Source organism: Corythoichthys intestinalis, chromosome 2, assembly GCF_030265065.1.
Source record: "Corythoichthys intestinalis isolate RoL2023-P3 chromosome 2, ASM3026506v1, whole genome shotgun sequence".
Lineage (NCBI taxonomy): Eukaryota > Metazoa > Chordata > Actinopteri > Syngnathiformes > Syngnathidae > Corythoichthys > Corythoichthys intestinalis.
In genome coordinates, this window is record NC_080396.1 from 41,392,826 (window position 1) to 41,408,726 (window position 15,901).

The following is a 15,901-nucleotide window of genomic DNA, read 5'->3' on the forward strand; positions in this document are numbered from 1 at the left end:
AACGTGGGCGTTAAAGTCAATCAGCCAATGCACACCAGTCGCAGTGCGGCCGCGTGTTAGACGCGTCCCAGAAGCGGCTCAACATGACGCACCCGAAAAGAACGGCAGAGTTTATTATTTGACGCGAGACGCGACCCTCCTGCGTCAATACTACTACCGGTAGCTAGGATCGGGCAGACCTGAAGTCACTCGTGTAAAAATACGGTGGATCCGGTTGATTTTCAAACTAATATGCAATCGTAACCCACTTTTTGAGTCCATCAGATCTCTTGAGTAGTAGATTGGGGCACAGTTGACTTGTCTTTGTTGATTTACTGCTGTCTTCTCTGCTATAATAATAACCAACACAGCCCCGTGTTCAATACAAAACCCTCCTACCACAACAAAACAAGTAGGAACTAATATTCACATAGGAACTAAAGTTATACAACATAAAATATACAATATAAATGAATACTACATCACATTTGTAAAATATAAACACATAGTAAAATAAATAATAGCCCATTTAAATAAAATATATTGAAATGAGCTAAAACACCTGTAATTAAATAATAAGAATAATACACAGATCCTGCTTACACAATTAAATTTATTAATTTCTGTGTGGTGCTTTGACTTGAGAAAATCCACCATTAAAGCTTTTGAAAACCGTTCATAAGAAAAAATAAGTGTGTAATAAACAACTAGAATATTTATATTTTGCATTTTGTTTTCTTACTGTACCGAAAATGAACCGAACAGTGACCTCAAAACTTAGGTACGTACCGAACCGAGATTTTTGTGTACCGTTACACCCCTACTATTATTACTGTGGCTGGCTGACAATTAGAATATTTTAAATTTAATCTCTGTTCTGATTCTGTCGGTGGAGTGGGTGTAGGCAGTGCGTTTGGTGTGGTAACTTTCCGCCACGAGGACAACAAACATTTTCAATGGCACCAAGCTTTGCAATCTCACAAATATACAACTTATAATAGTCATTAACGCCGGCTTCAGTGAGGTTTCGTTCATGCGTGTGTGCAGAAAGGCGTATTTTAGTCAGGTGCACAGCTTTTGCTTGGTGTTTCATTACCAAAATGCTAGCAATTCCTTATTTCTACTTAAATAAGACATTCACTCCAACACACTCACAAGGAGTGTCACTTCAAGTCAACTTCTTTAAAGATTCAAAGATCAAACTGTCTTTTGAATGAGGCACAGCAATAGATTTTTCGGTTAGTGCCAGCAAATGAGGAATGATGATGTATTAATTGTTGGTCAAGCAATGCTGTTTAAAAAAAAAAAAAAGTATTATAGCCTCATTTACAAGTTAAGAACATTGAGGATTTAAAGATGAACAATGGTTCTCTGCCAAAGTTGGCTGGGATTGGCTCCAGCTCTACCTCAACACTAAGGAGGACATGTTGTATAGAAAATGAATGGGGTTGCAGTACAGTACTAGAGTCTGATGAATTTCGAGGCCTTTTCTCTTTATTACAATGTAAGGAATATGTATTCAGTGAAGCTCTTGCAATTATTCCTCCTCAAAGGAGAAGCACTCAAAAAAATATCCAAGAGCATAAAAAGTAATTTGAAGTCTTTGTTTTATTATTTAAAGCTAACATTTATTTAAGATATTGACATTGTAATAACCGCTGGAAGAAAAGATGACACTCTAAAGCCAATTTCCATAATGAGATTTATGGGGTAAACGTATTGCATTTTGATGTTTTTGTACATTCAGAAGGGAGTGTATTATATGTGAATGTGTCAGGAATGCGGCAGATGTAGTCACAGTCAAATCAGTATGCTCCCTTCTGCGTTTCAAAGATAACTCTGAAATTGTAATATTTCAGTTGTCTCTACTTTTCACGGCTTGCTTCTTGATAGACTATGCAGAATATTATTTTCACTACTCTTGTTTTGTCTGTGCACTGATTTCTTCAACTAAAAGAAATATATGCCATATTTATTTCAATGTAACGTGTAGAGTATGTTAAAGTAATTTTCTGATTTCATTTAATCTTTTTTCACTTTATGACCAACCTGTCAGACACAAATGTTTTAATCTACTGCTTTATCAGAAATAATCATTGCTGTCAAGATGCTTGTGGTGAGTTAGACAAATGATTTTAGTGTTGCGATGTTTTAAAGATTAGTCTCCATGAAATTCCAAGGAAGATTTTTGTGCTGCACAGAGTTAGTGATTTTTAGCAGGCATTATCAGTGCTCTGGAATGTTGAGCAAATTTGAGCCTCGAATTAGTATTTGCTTGGACAAATCCTTTTTCACTCTTTTTACACAAAAGTTAGCCATAACATGCAATTTAAGGACTAATTGACAATTTAATAATTGATTTTGCACATATTAATCCACAACAGGATTATTGATGTACAGGTAGTCCCCAAGTTACGACGTACCCGACTTGCGTGATTTCGACTTTTCCACACCGGAGTCTCGTCCACCGTTTTGTCTCCTGTAAAAAAATAAAATAATAAATAAGCAGCTTTTTATCCGCCACCTCAAAGCATTGATGTATACAGTACATTAGTTGTAATAGTGTTGTTGTAGTTTAATTTTGTTATTTATAAAATACAGTGTATCACAAAAGTGAGTACATCCCTCGCATTTCTGCAGATGTTTAAGTACCGTATTGGCCCCCCTAATATAAGATGGCCCTGATTATAAGACGACCCCCTATTTTTCAAGACTCAAGTTTGAAAAAAGATTTTTTGAACACCAAATTAATTTTTATACAGAAAATTACAATACATTTGAAACAAATGATTATAACAATATATTTGAGAGAAAAAGAATATTATTTTGCCTCATTCAAATCTTAATATCTGAACATTTAAATATGTAAACTAAAGTGCAATCACATCCGTAAATGAATGGCTTCTGGTTTTTGAAATGTAAATAAAGCAATCTATTGTGATAAAACAACAAAATTGCAATAACTGCATTAACCATCAAAGTGAAGCCTAACTGTAACTGTAGTCTTGAAACAGATCTGAATAAGGAAAAACATTGCAATAAAATAATGCAAACTGGTTAAACTTGAGAGTAGCTGAGATCTATCATGACAGAACATCGCTTCAATGATATCTGACGCCATCTAGCGTTGTGAATGGGTATAACGTCTAGACCGCGAATATAAGACGACCCCCACTTTTTCAGTCTTATTTCAATGCAAAAAACACTGTCTTATATTCGGGCCGATACGGTATCTTTTCATGGGACAGCGCTGACAAAATGACACTTTGACACAATGAAAAGTAGTCTGTGTGCAGCTTATATAATAGAGTTAATTTATTTTCCCTTCAAAATAACTCAAAATATAGCCATTAATATCTAAACCCCTGGCAACAAAAGTGAGTACACCCCTTAGAAACGACGTAAATCCCTAAATGTCCAAATTGAGTATTGCTTGTCATTTTCCCTCCAAATGTCATGTGACTCATTACAGGAGTGCTGTCAGCATTGCTGCAGAGATTGAAGAGGTGGGGGGTTAGCCTGTTAGGGATCAGACCATACACCATACTCTGCATCAAACTGGTGTGCATGGCTGTCACCCCAGCAGGAAGCCTCTTCTGAAGACGGTACACAAGATAGCCCGCAAACAGTTTGCTGAAGACATGTCAACAAAACACATGTTTACTGGAACCATGTCCTATGGTCTGATGAGATGGGCGGGCTTTCTTATGTACCGTCTTCAGAAGAGGCTTCCACGTTACACAAGAAAGACTCCCGTCTCATCAGACCATAGGACATGGTTCCAGTAATCCATGTGCTTTGTTGACTTGTCTTCAGCATACTGTTTCTTGTGTACCGTCTTCAGAAAAGGCTTCCTCCTGGGGTGACAGGCATGCACACCAGTTTGATGTAGAGTGCGGCGTGTGGTCTGAGCAGTAACAGGCTAACCCCCCACCTCTTCAATCTCTGCAGCAATGCTGACAGCACTACTGTAACGAGTCACATGACATTTTGGAGGGAAAATGAAAAGCAGTACTCAATTTGAACATTTAGGGGTGTACGTAGTTTCTCAGGGGTGTACCCACTTTTGTTGCCAGGGGTTTGTTTAGATATTAATGGCTATATTTTGAGTTATTTAGAGGGGAAAATAAATTAACTCTATTATATAAACTGCACACAGACTACTTTTCATTGTGTCAAAGTGTCATTTTGTCAGTGTTGTCCCATGAAAAGATACACTTAAATGTATACAGAAATGCGAGGGGTGTACTCACTTTTGTGATACACTGTATATGGTTGATCTCTAATTGATATGCATATCTGGTATTTTATTATACTATATGTGCGGTCTTCTTTCCTTTGTTGCACTCGGACTTGTTTGCTGTCACGCCAACGCTACTTTCTATTAGTTTGGGACATTGGGTACATAGGGTAAACGGCGCAGGCTCGGCGATGCCCCGTTAGCTCCCTATTAGCCTGCTAGCTTGTCGAGCAGCGTTTGTTTTCACCGCTGGACCGGTGCCACTAATAGCTGCCGTTTTCCTTGATTTCCAAATTTTGGACCTTATTTCCCTCGGTATTATTGTGCAGCCATTGAGGTATGTCTTTGTAAGCGAATATGTCTCTATTGATATACTTTATAGTATTATTGTACGCTCTGTCTTGATTGTATTTTCTAAATGTGTTTTTATAGTTTGACTGTGACAAATAAATAAATGTCAGTTGGAAGAAGAACGATCGATGTTAAGGCATGGGAGGAAATTATTTACTTTTATTTTTTACTTTATTTTATTAATATGACGTAAATTAAATGTTTTTGGATAGTTATTATGAGATTTAAGGGTACTTTAAGGGTTAATTCCGACGCACGGAAATTCGGGTGGTGTCGCCAGTGTATGAACAGAACTCGTTTGTAAACTGGGGACTACGTTTACCTATAAATGTGCCATAGTGGATGTGTGCTTGGATGTAACTTCAAACAGCTGACATTGTTTTCAGACCAAAATCCAGTTGAGACTGAAGCAACAGTGCAGTATGCCCTCCCACAGTTTAAACACAGTGTCCCTCAACCAGATTAAAAGTCATTTACATACAATCAATCAGTTGTTTCTATTCAATTAGGTACTTATTTTGCCCATCTGTAAAAAATATACTCTAGGAAGCTCTATCTCCTGGCAATTTGTACAATCGAGACAAGTAGACTGTCCTAAAACAAGGTTCATTCTTTCTTTCTTTCCACCATGCTTATTCAACATCTATACGCTTCCCCTATGTCAGATCATGGAACAGTATGACATCTCCTATCACACCTATGCAGATGACACACAATTCTACCTTTCTGTGTCCCAACATGATTATAGTCCCTTAGTCTCTCTGAGTAAATGCATTCATCAAATCCATAAATGGATGTGCCAGAATTCTCTCCAGCTAAATGTGGAGAAGACAGAAGTGATCATTTTTGGTCCAAAAAAAGGAAAAGTTAAAGATAAGCACGCACCTTAGCACAATGTCACTTACAGCTACAAATCAAGTTAGAAACCTTGTTGACCCAGACCTAAAATTTGATAGCCATTTAAAGTCCGTCACTAAATCTGCTTATTATCACCTAAAAAATATAGCCAGAATTAAGGGGCTTTTGACTCAACAAGACATGGAAAAACTTATGCATGCATTCATTTTCAGTAGATTGGACTATTGCAACGGTATATTTACAGGTCTTAATAAAAAATCAGTCAGGAAGCTGCAGCTAGTACAGAATGCTGCTGTCAGAGTCCTTACAAATACAAAGAAATTGGACCACATTACACCAGTTTTGAAATCATTATACTGGCTTCCAGTGAGTCAAAGGATAAACTAGAAAATACTACTACTCGTCTACAAAACATGTGATGTAAAGCACTTTGAATTGCCTTCTGTTGAATTGTGCTATACAAATAAATTTGCCTTGCCTTGCCTTTCTTTCTCCCTTTCCCTCTTTCATTCTTGTCTTCTCAAGATTATTGATGATTTAGTTCCCTTTTAGTTAATTAAGGAAATTTTGTTTGAAAGCAATATATATTTTGAATTCACTCCTGACTGGCTCGCCCTGTTTTCTTCTATCTAACAGGGGAAATGTGTAAGTGCTGGAAAGGACACAGAAGGAATTCATACGCTTATGATTGGATTTGAGTTTGCATCGACCTGAGACCATTAAAATGGTGTTGCTGTGGAAACTGTCATTGCTGCTGTCGTTGCTCGACTGCTTAGCAGGTAAGCCTTCTAAATGACAAAACATTTTTAAATTGTTAGTGTATTAACAATAAATAGTTATTTATTTATTGCTGACAGCTCTTTAAACTGCTGAAAAGACTTAAGAGTATGAGTAAACTCTTACTTACTAATCTTTTTTTGTACCCTGTGTCTGTCTAGTTAGTAATCCCCCTAATTTTAGGTCAAAGTGAATGTCTTATCACTAGCATCTTCCAGCAGCGTTACTTCTGTTTTGGGGCTTAGCTGTGAGAAAAAAAAATAGCTAGATATCCCTCTCAAGAAGAATATTCTTAATGTCTTGCAGTTGAGCATGGGGTCATTCATTTTAAAGGGCACTTGAATCATTACCCTAATTGAGATTGCATGGGCAGTAGTACAGAAATCCTTCCTGTGATCTTGCTTTTAATGAGACACCTAATTTGCGTATCTTACAAAATGTTCGGGGTCAAATGTGAGTCTTCCTAATGTCGGAGTTTGAGGATGAGAGCAAGATAAATTAGAGCTTTGTAGCATGAGCATGGTTTATTAAAGAATGACTATGTTTCATATTCTCTAGTTGCAGATAACCCATTCACCGCTTGCAGCTGAGCTTTAAAATAATTAGCATCTATGCATCTCACTTCCTCTTAGTGTATTTGACCGCACCTAATTTCACCATTTTGGCAAAAAGCATGGTTTATTTGTAAATCAAATGTGTCTTTACATTTCTTTCAAGAACAGTGAGTAAGTATGGGATTATAATCTCCACCATTGCTTCGAATCTTGCTGTCATACAGTAAATTCCTTGACGTTTAGTTAAAGTAAAAATAAAATGTTTATAAAATAAACTAAAGAGTATTGGTCCCTGATGAACAGCTTGAATTGGAGCAATCATTGCAGTGCCATTTACCATACAGAAAAATGATTTTTGCGAAAATAGAGCAAATTATAATATCTATTTTTCATATGAATGGAAAAGACTTCTTGAAAGCATTTTGACATCCATGATGGGCTGTATTTCACAATTTACTATTCAGGTATGTATGATCATTACCTTTGTATAATTTGAATTGGCAGATTGTGGGAAAAAAAATAATTAGTACTATGCAGCAAAAAATGGACACATTTTTAATTTCCATAAATCAACATTGATAACTCAAAAGTCACTTAAAAGTGCTCACTGCTACTTACTGTGGTTATGTATAGAAATAAGTGGAATCCTGAATCTAATTTCAGGAAATAATCAGTCGAATGTTTTAATTAAGAGAAGGTTGGGGAGCTGGCCATTGCTGAAGCTTGCAGTCAGCAGAATGTATTTAAACTCTCAAAAAATTGGTGTTCTGACAAAGATATAAACAGTATCTTAGAATGCATGAGCACAAAACTGGGTAGAGAAAGCACAGTGCCATAATGTCAGGTCTCTGCTCGGAGGGAGGTTATCCACCAGGCAGCCGGCTATGTGGGCGAGCAGATGATCCGGGAGGAAGTCGTTCCCATAGAAAGTTCATCAGGAGTTAACCTGATCCATCCCTGCACTCTTTGCCCCAGGGGCGCTGGCTGGCTTTGTGTTTGAGTATGTCAGAGAGCAGAGAGGGGACACTCGAGCAGGCTGGCAGATGCATTTTGACCTGTCATGTGAAGGCTAACATGTGCACAGTTTGGCCGTGACTGAACCTCGTCAAGTGAAAAGTGCTAAAGCAATGTTAGTGCAACAAATTAGATGAAAATCATTTCAATATATTTTTCACTTTGGGAAATCCCACCTAGTGGGGACAACGATCTTTTGCGGTTGCTGCCCCCAGGTTATGGAATAGACTTCCCCCTGAAATCCGCACCACTGCGAATTTGGGCCTTTTTAAATCTCGTTTAAAGACACACCTTTTTAAACTTGCCTTTCCCCCAGATTAGTTTAGCCTGGTTTTATTTCTTAAGGGTTTTTAATGTTTTCGGATTTTATCTGTTTTATTGTTTTATTTGCTGTCTGACTTTTATCGTGATGCGTTGTTTTGTTTCTTTTTTCTTCCTAATGTCATTGTATAATACTTTCCTGCCTTTTATTTACTATGAGCCATGTTTGTCTTTGTTGTAAAGCACTTTGGGGACCTTTCGGGTTTTGTAAAGGGCTATATAAATAAATTTGACTGATTTGATTGATATCTAATCAAAGCTCTAAATTGCGGTTAACCAATCTGATTGAAACCGAGAGCTACATCTTGGGTACTGGTTAAGGCTGACACAAAATATTACTTGATTGTCTGCTTGTCACTTTTTTTTTACAAGATTAGTTGGCTAATTGGATCGAATATAAAACATGATGTTGTGCCAGCAGCTGAGCTTGTGTAACCATCATTAGCTTCTAGCTTGAGGTGTAATCAATAAAAACAAGATTATACTATAGTACATTCTGCCATTCTTTTCAGCCTCTACCAATATTTCTTAAATGTACATAATTTAAGGTGATATTCTGGCCCTAAAATTCTACCAGTAAATGTAGTATTGTATAAGTGTATTATAACAAAAACATGTACTTTCTGAAAAGTCAGAGTATGAATATTTTGTTACTATCTGTACTTTATAGCAGGGATCCCCAATCACCGGGCCATGGACCGGTACCGGTCCGTGGCGCATTTGCTACCGGGCCTGTGCCTCTTGACATATGACTAATCAGAGTAGAAATTTGTGTACGTCGCCCTCTAATGGTTGGCCACCATAACTGGGGTGTTTGCAGACCTATAGCAGCCCTGCGTCAGTTAATGTAAACAGTAACACTATATGGATAGGAACTTATCATTGTCATTGAAATTCGTTAGCATCTATTTTTTTATATCTTTGTGCGCATGTCCTCAATAATGACATAAGTGCATCAGATTTGTTCCCGGAAATAAAAAGCCCACACGTTAGCGAACATGACTGAAAAACAGATGTCTTTGGACAGCTTTTTTACGGGCAAAAGGCCACCTGCTGAGCCAGAAGAGGAGCCTCCAAGTCCATTCTGTATAATATTTGGCTAAAAGCTAGTAAACAAGGCAAGAAAAGCGGATGCACTGAAAGCATCATACCTCGTGACGAACCGTATTGCCATTTGCCAAAGCTAAGAAACCTTTCACGATTGGAGAAGAACTCATTATGACTGCGATCAAGGATATTTGCCCTCAAGTTTTAGTAGAGGCCGCTGCTAAAAAAGGTTGATTCAGCAAATAGTGAGTTACATTTTTCCTGCCCTTAATGTACGTTTTTAGTGCCGTCGTGTCATTTTATATTTACTGTAATTTTCTGCCACACATTGCCGGTCCGTGATAAAAAGGTTGGGTACTACTGCTCTATGGCATCTCACATAAAAAACGCATGCATACATTGACCACCAGATCAAATCCTTCTTGTCGATAGATGAGATAAAATCGATAATTTGGCGAGTCGCCGCAAGACATTTGTTGAGTTGAGCGGTGTGTAGGGTCACCCTCATTCCATACAAATCCTTGGCATTGTCTAGAAAAACCCACATTTCATGCGAACAAAAAAAAAAGACCTTTTCCCTTCAAAGACTAATGGTAGTTAAAAATAAAAGCCTCAACACCAAAAGCACATGTACACTGAGACACTATGAAGTAAAACGTTGACACCATTTAGAGTAAGGGCAGGGTTGGACAAGTGTCTGTCACGCGGATGTTGTCAGGCGTATCTTCCAATCATAGTTGATGCCACATCCCTATGTCCTCCTGCCAAGGTGCGCAAATACAACACAAAAGCCTGGATCGTGAGGCGTAAATGTGTGGCAACTTCTGCAATTCAGGGTGTGCCGCTAACGCCTTATGAGAATAGTGGGAGGCTACGGTTCTGTCAGCTCCTATCAGCATGAATCCCACCAATTGCTCAGAATTGCTGATCTATCTTGCAAAGTGACACAGGGACATTTGTAAATATTGCCTCATTAGTGTAAAATATGTGTTGTTTGTATTGTTGAGCCCCAAACTCGCCAGTCTTGTAAAATTAATGGTAGGGGGATACGAACAGGTTTTAACCCATTTTATAGGTGATTCTATTAAAGTAGACTCAAATTGACAACAAGTAATCTTCTCAAGATTGTGTGAGAGGAAAAAAGCAAGGTATATTGCTTTAATTAAATGAAAAATGCCCCTTTTGGGGGACAATGTTTCATTGTGTAGTATGTACACATTCAATAGAAATAATAAAAACTAATAAATGGTTATAATTTTCTAGTCCCACATATAGTTAAACCTAATCAGTGATATGTTTCGTCTGTGAATAGGCTTTTGCCTGCCTTACCTAAAGGGATATTATTGCATCGTGTGTACTATTTTTGATTTGCACAAACATAATGTGACATGCTTGCCTGAGCATATCGATCCCATTTCTTTTGTTACAGACAGCAATAGTAAGTGGCCAATGCCAGTTTTTACGTAGCAATAGAAGATCTGAACGATATAATTTTCAATACAAGCAACACAGGAAGAAAACCAAGAAAGGATAGACAAAACTGAGTGCAAATCATATGTGAAGGACATGCAACTCACAAATTTCTTAGACCTCTGTGAATGGAGAAGATAATGTTTAAATTAGAGATATCCCGAACACGTATTATTGCACCTGAGTCCAAGAGTCCTGAGTCCAGATTTTGAGTCCGGATCCGATGTTTTGTTAATGTATCAAAGATGGGGCCTCACCTATTTTTCACGCATATAAGGCATGGGTCCCCAACCTTTTTTGCACCACGAACCGTGTGATTTGGGTCTTTTTTTTCACGGGCCAGCGTTCTGTCAAATTTTGTACCCTTATAAAATTTTGATCCCAAAGCTTTTGTGGCGGTGAAAAAGCCCTCTTTTATATTCAATTGGACTCTTTTCTACATGTCTGTCCATGATCAAACGTAATTAATATTTCTTTCTTTAAAGAAAGTTTGTAGTGTTTACTTTGGAATCACATTTGCGGCCATTTTTAACGTTACGCGCATGCAAAATATGTTAGAACACCGGCAATGTGCGTCAGAAAAACACGTCAAACACTTATTTTTAGCCCCGTCGTGTTAAGTGCAGGGGAAATATAACTCACCCGCTGAATCAGTGGGAGGCCTGAGCTTGTTTCGTTGAGACGAGATGGTCCCATCTATGTGTGATGGGAGAGTGAGAAAAACCCGCTTCACAAAGATAAGATGTTGGAAACTGTAGCACGATTTTCAGTGCTCTCGTAGCGACGTCAGAATATTCCGGAATGACTTTAATCCAGAACCTCGGTAGAGTTGTTGTCTGAAATGTACAGTACGTTTAAGATCGCTGTCATCTGCAATCTCTACAAGCTGATCCTCCTGTTGCACAGACATGCTCGAGTCACACGGTTTATTCACAAACGGGTCACGAATCCACTCCTTCGCAGTTTTTGGGTCTGTGTGATTGGGAAGTAGCGTAGATCTGGTTTTCTTCAAGGTTGTAGGCTCATCTTCTGGCTCATCAGGTGTCCTTTTCCCCGTAAAAAAAAATGTCCAAAGAGTTCTGTTTTTCAGTCATTCTAGTGTTGGGGATAATTATTTTCGGGAACAAATGTGATGCGCCCGCCCTACGTCATACGTTATTATTGAGGATAAGCGCACAAAGATGGACAAAGCGAGACGTACTGCTAGCAGTCCAATCAATGGATTTCTATGACGACATTCTATCCTGTTGTATTATATCAAGTGTAGACAGGAATATTGTTGTGTTAATGGGCAGAGGCCAAAGTTAATTCGGCCAGAGTGCAGTCGTTAACAAATTATTATTTCTGTGCGGCCTGGTAGCAAATGCGCCTCGGAAGTTTGATGTTGACGTTGGCTGTTCACAAATGTTCCGACTGAAGTCACGTGAATTAGAAAAAAAAAATTTGATTGACTACTTCATCGTTGTTGCTGATATTAATCACAGAAAGATCAACCAATCTTCTCTGAGGCATAAAAATTTATTGTCATTCATTAATAGTTTGCGGTCTGTCTGGTGAAACTGGTCACATCACTCAGGTGAGAGACCGCTTGCCGCCCTTCCACTCGCGATTACGCTGCCTTTGTATTGGAACTTTGTGCACAACAGGAAAAATCGCAGCCGGTATGAATGCAGAACATGTGATGATCATTATTAATGATGCACGGAAAAAGGGCTAGCAATATGGAATACTCAAATCTAATTGGCTAAAATAGTCATTCATAAATTTTCTTCTCGATACTTCCTGGCACTTCCTGAGAATACTGGCTTTCATAAACTTTGCACATTTTTCTCCACTATTACACATTTAAATTAAATGAAATTCTGTGATTTAAAAAAAAAAAAATATCAAACTGGATTCTTTCAACCAGGAGGCAAATGATAAAGGTCTCGTATTCAATTGATACTGTTTCTTGTGTGGTGATCAGAGTACTGGGCCAGTTTTGAGTACACAAGAACTGTTTAGTTGCACGCACAACGTATGACCCTCTCGCCTCAGAAGAGCAGTTGTAATGTGACTGTGTTTGAAAAGGAGTGTGCACAACTAAGGTGATTAAACTCTATGCATGTTGTAAAAGTAAAGACATTCCCTGATTTTGACGTGCCAGCCTACTAGCATCGTCAGAAGTAGAGCTGTCATTATCGAATCTTTCTAGAATCGATTTCCCATTGAATAATTCCATAGAATGTTCTATTAACAAAGCACAAGTAATCTGTGAAACTGCCATGACTCATGAAGTTGTTTGGAGAGTTTTGAATGCACACATGTATCTCTGTATAATAACATTCAGTCATCGTGGGGGACCTCCGTGGCTAAAACTACTGTATGTGTCGACCTACTTTGGAGACTTATTTTCATAGCCCCACACTGAAGCTGCAGTTTGGTAAATAAAACGATAACATATGATATGACTAGCAAGTTAATAGACTTCACGCATATCAGTGAGAATATTAGTTGACAAAAGATTGACAAGTTTAATGCACTGTAGCTACATCAAAGTCGTTGCTATGCGGTAGCATCATTACATTATCTGCAAAGATGTATTCATGGCACTGGAAAGGAGCATGTACTGTATGTACAGTCAGAAATTTTGACATTTCACTAATTCATACATTATATTGGCTTGGACACGGTGATGGACACAGTGATGTATTGAATTTAATTACAAAAAACAAAACAAAAAAAACAATCACTTAATGATACAAAATGATGTGATTTGATTGCTTCGTGATACACTTTGCAGCCATTTTGCTAAGCCCTACTCTGAAATAGTTCAAATAGTTTCATTTGGTTTCAATGAACCCACAATATATTACCTTAAACAACCTAATCCTTGAAATATTTGTCCCTCAATGAGCGATCTTAAAGGTGTCCTTATCGGCCTGGACAGAGGGTTAAGATGCCTCTAAAAGTAAGATTGCCTTTCTTTTTATTTGATGCATAAAACCTTGAGCTGAAACGAATGGATTTGGGACCTCTCAAACATCCCCCACAGCTGACTCCCCGTGTGCCTGTTTATTCATGCTGAGGTAAGCTGCAGATATTCATTTGCTGTCAGCAAGTATTGAATTTGAGATTAGTTTTTATTTCAGACCCCAAAACAGCTCACCTCTCTTCCTTCCTTCCACCTCCTATAGCAAGCCGAGTTTTACGTTGTTTGAGCAGCCTTATGAAATGGCTGCATATTATCACAATCTTGCAGCAGGTAACGGATAGGAATGGAGGCGACCCATTTTCTTTAAAGACCCTTTCATAATGACCTCCATTTCTGAATCGCTGTAGTGTATGAGGAACTTTCCGTCAGGATTTTGGATCAGTGCACTCACTTGATAGAGTGATTTTTCATCATTTTGCTTTTCAGGCCCGAGGTGCTCATGACTGGTGTGGCTGTGAGATTCTGGCTTAAACCTGACTTAGATCTTCAAATAGGTGACAAATCTGTCAACTCATGTTACTTGTCAGATCTATTTTAACAATGCACCAGGCTGCCAAAATGTACTGTAATTCCCTGGAGCAACAAAAAAATCTTTGGCCTATTGACTTCATACTGATTCCTCACATGCAGCTGATAGATACTATATTTAATGTTTGAATACAGGTTGGCATGCCTTTAGCTTTTCTGAATCTTAATGTGTTTCAGGGTGTTTACGTCATTGTAAACTAAGCTTTCATCTGTGGCCCGAAAACTAATTCCTTCTCATTAATCTGATCACTATTCGACATTAGCCTAAAAATTGCAATGGAGTTTCAAAAAGACAGGTCTTTTAAGATAGGCCTATTATTCAACTGGTGCTACGTGACCAACAGTCTTGTTTTATGGCAGCCTGTTTAATTTTCATATTGTAGTGATTACTACCTCCTCCTAACATAATCCACCTTTAGAACTAATGTTGGGCATGTTGTGTTCCGGGGGTGAACTCTTTGTCGCGTGCGTTTCCGGCAGAGAGAACTAGAGACATGAGCGGTGACCCCGGCTTGCCTTGCTGAAGTCTCAGAGGAATTTTTATGAACACGAAACGTTATGGCGGACACTAGCTTTCTCGAACTAGCGATGTTTAACGAGTCTTCTGCGGCCGCGTGGTCCGCGAACCATGGACGGAGGTCGTCCTCTGTAGAATTTCAGACGATACCATGTGCTTATATCACGTTGGTGTCTGCGCTCGGGTACTGGACGGCATGCAAAACTCAGCGCTTTGTTATTTTTCCACCGAAGGAGGACAAGTATACGAGGCTCAAGGCGCACCTTCTCAGGCTTTTTGAACCGTCGTACGCATTAACGGCTTCAAAGATGCACGAGGTGTCCGCCACGAGAGCCCGACAGCCCGAGGTTCCCATCGACGATCGCGGTACTTCCGCCCCAGTTCCTCGCAGTCGTACTTCCATCCCAGTGCCCATGCCATCAAAGCTCGCTCCCGCTCTGGCGCTTCCTGACCCCGCCACGCCTGTGTCAGGCCTTCTCGACACTGCTGCGCCCGTCTCTGGCCTTCTCGATGCCGCTGTGGCCGTCCCTGGCCTTCTTACCGCTCCTGTCCCTGGCCTTCTCGACGACGCCCCGTCCGTTCCTGGCCTTCTCGACGGCGTCCTGCTCCGTACCTGGCTTTCTCGTCAACGCAGCGTCTGCTCTTGGTCTTCCTGACGAAGTCAATCCTGTGCCTGCGTTTCTGGCGACTGCTGATGTCGCTCCAGCACCTGCACTTCCGGGAGTCTCCGAGGTCGCTACTCTGCCATCGCCGCTGGACACCGCTGCTAATCTCGCTGCTGTCCCAGCTCCTCCGGAAGTCTCCGAGGTCGCTCCTCTGCCAGAACCAGCGAACGCCGCCGCCGACGTCTCTCCTCGTTGGTCGCTTCTAGACAACAAGGACGTTGCTTCGACTCCAGTTTTGGCGCTTCCCTCGCTCCTGCTACAACTAGCCGGCTTGGTGTCTTCCACCAGTTGCCCACGTCCACGGCCACGGCCGGGCAACTCCGACCGCCACAACTGTTCGCCCTTGTCATTTTTTACTAATTATCGTTTTTGTGTCTTTTTTTTTCCCTGTGGCGCAGTGATATTGATACGGCGGAGTAGTATTGTCAGTGTGTGAAGCTGTTTTAGGTCACGTGCAACAATAGGAGACGAGGATTGTTGCCATAGTTTCGAAAACAAACAACATGGCGTCGACTGTGTCCACCTACGACACGAGCGAAAATGAACAAAAGATAAGAAAACCGCATTCGAAGTTTAGTCAAAAGGCATCGAAACGATGCTATATGC

At 39.6% G+C, this 15,901-nt stretch overlaps 1 protein-coding gene across 3 annotated transcripts in view; it reads left to right on the forward strand.

The window, feature by feature from the left end:
• Nucleotides 1-15,901, forward strand: part of cntn3a.1 (contactin 3a, tandem duplicate 1) — a 199,152-nt gene that overhangs the window by 37,068 nt on the left and 146,183 nt on the right. For 2 of the 3 annotated variants that reach the window (XM_057817315.1, XM_057817323.1), the window contains exons 1-2: nt 13,657-13,679; nt 14,012-14,079. In XM_057817315.1, coding sequence (XP_057673298.1) covers nt 13,672-13,679; nt 14,012-14,079 — 76 coding nt within the window. In that variant the 5' untranslated portion in view covers nt 13,657-13,671. Of the gene's footprint in view, nt 1-6,064; nt 6,208-13,656; nt 13,680-14,011; nt 14,080-15,901 lie in introns of those variants that run through there. The other variant, XM_057817332.1, reaches the window with a different exon arrangement.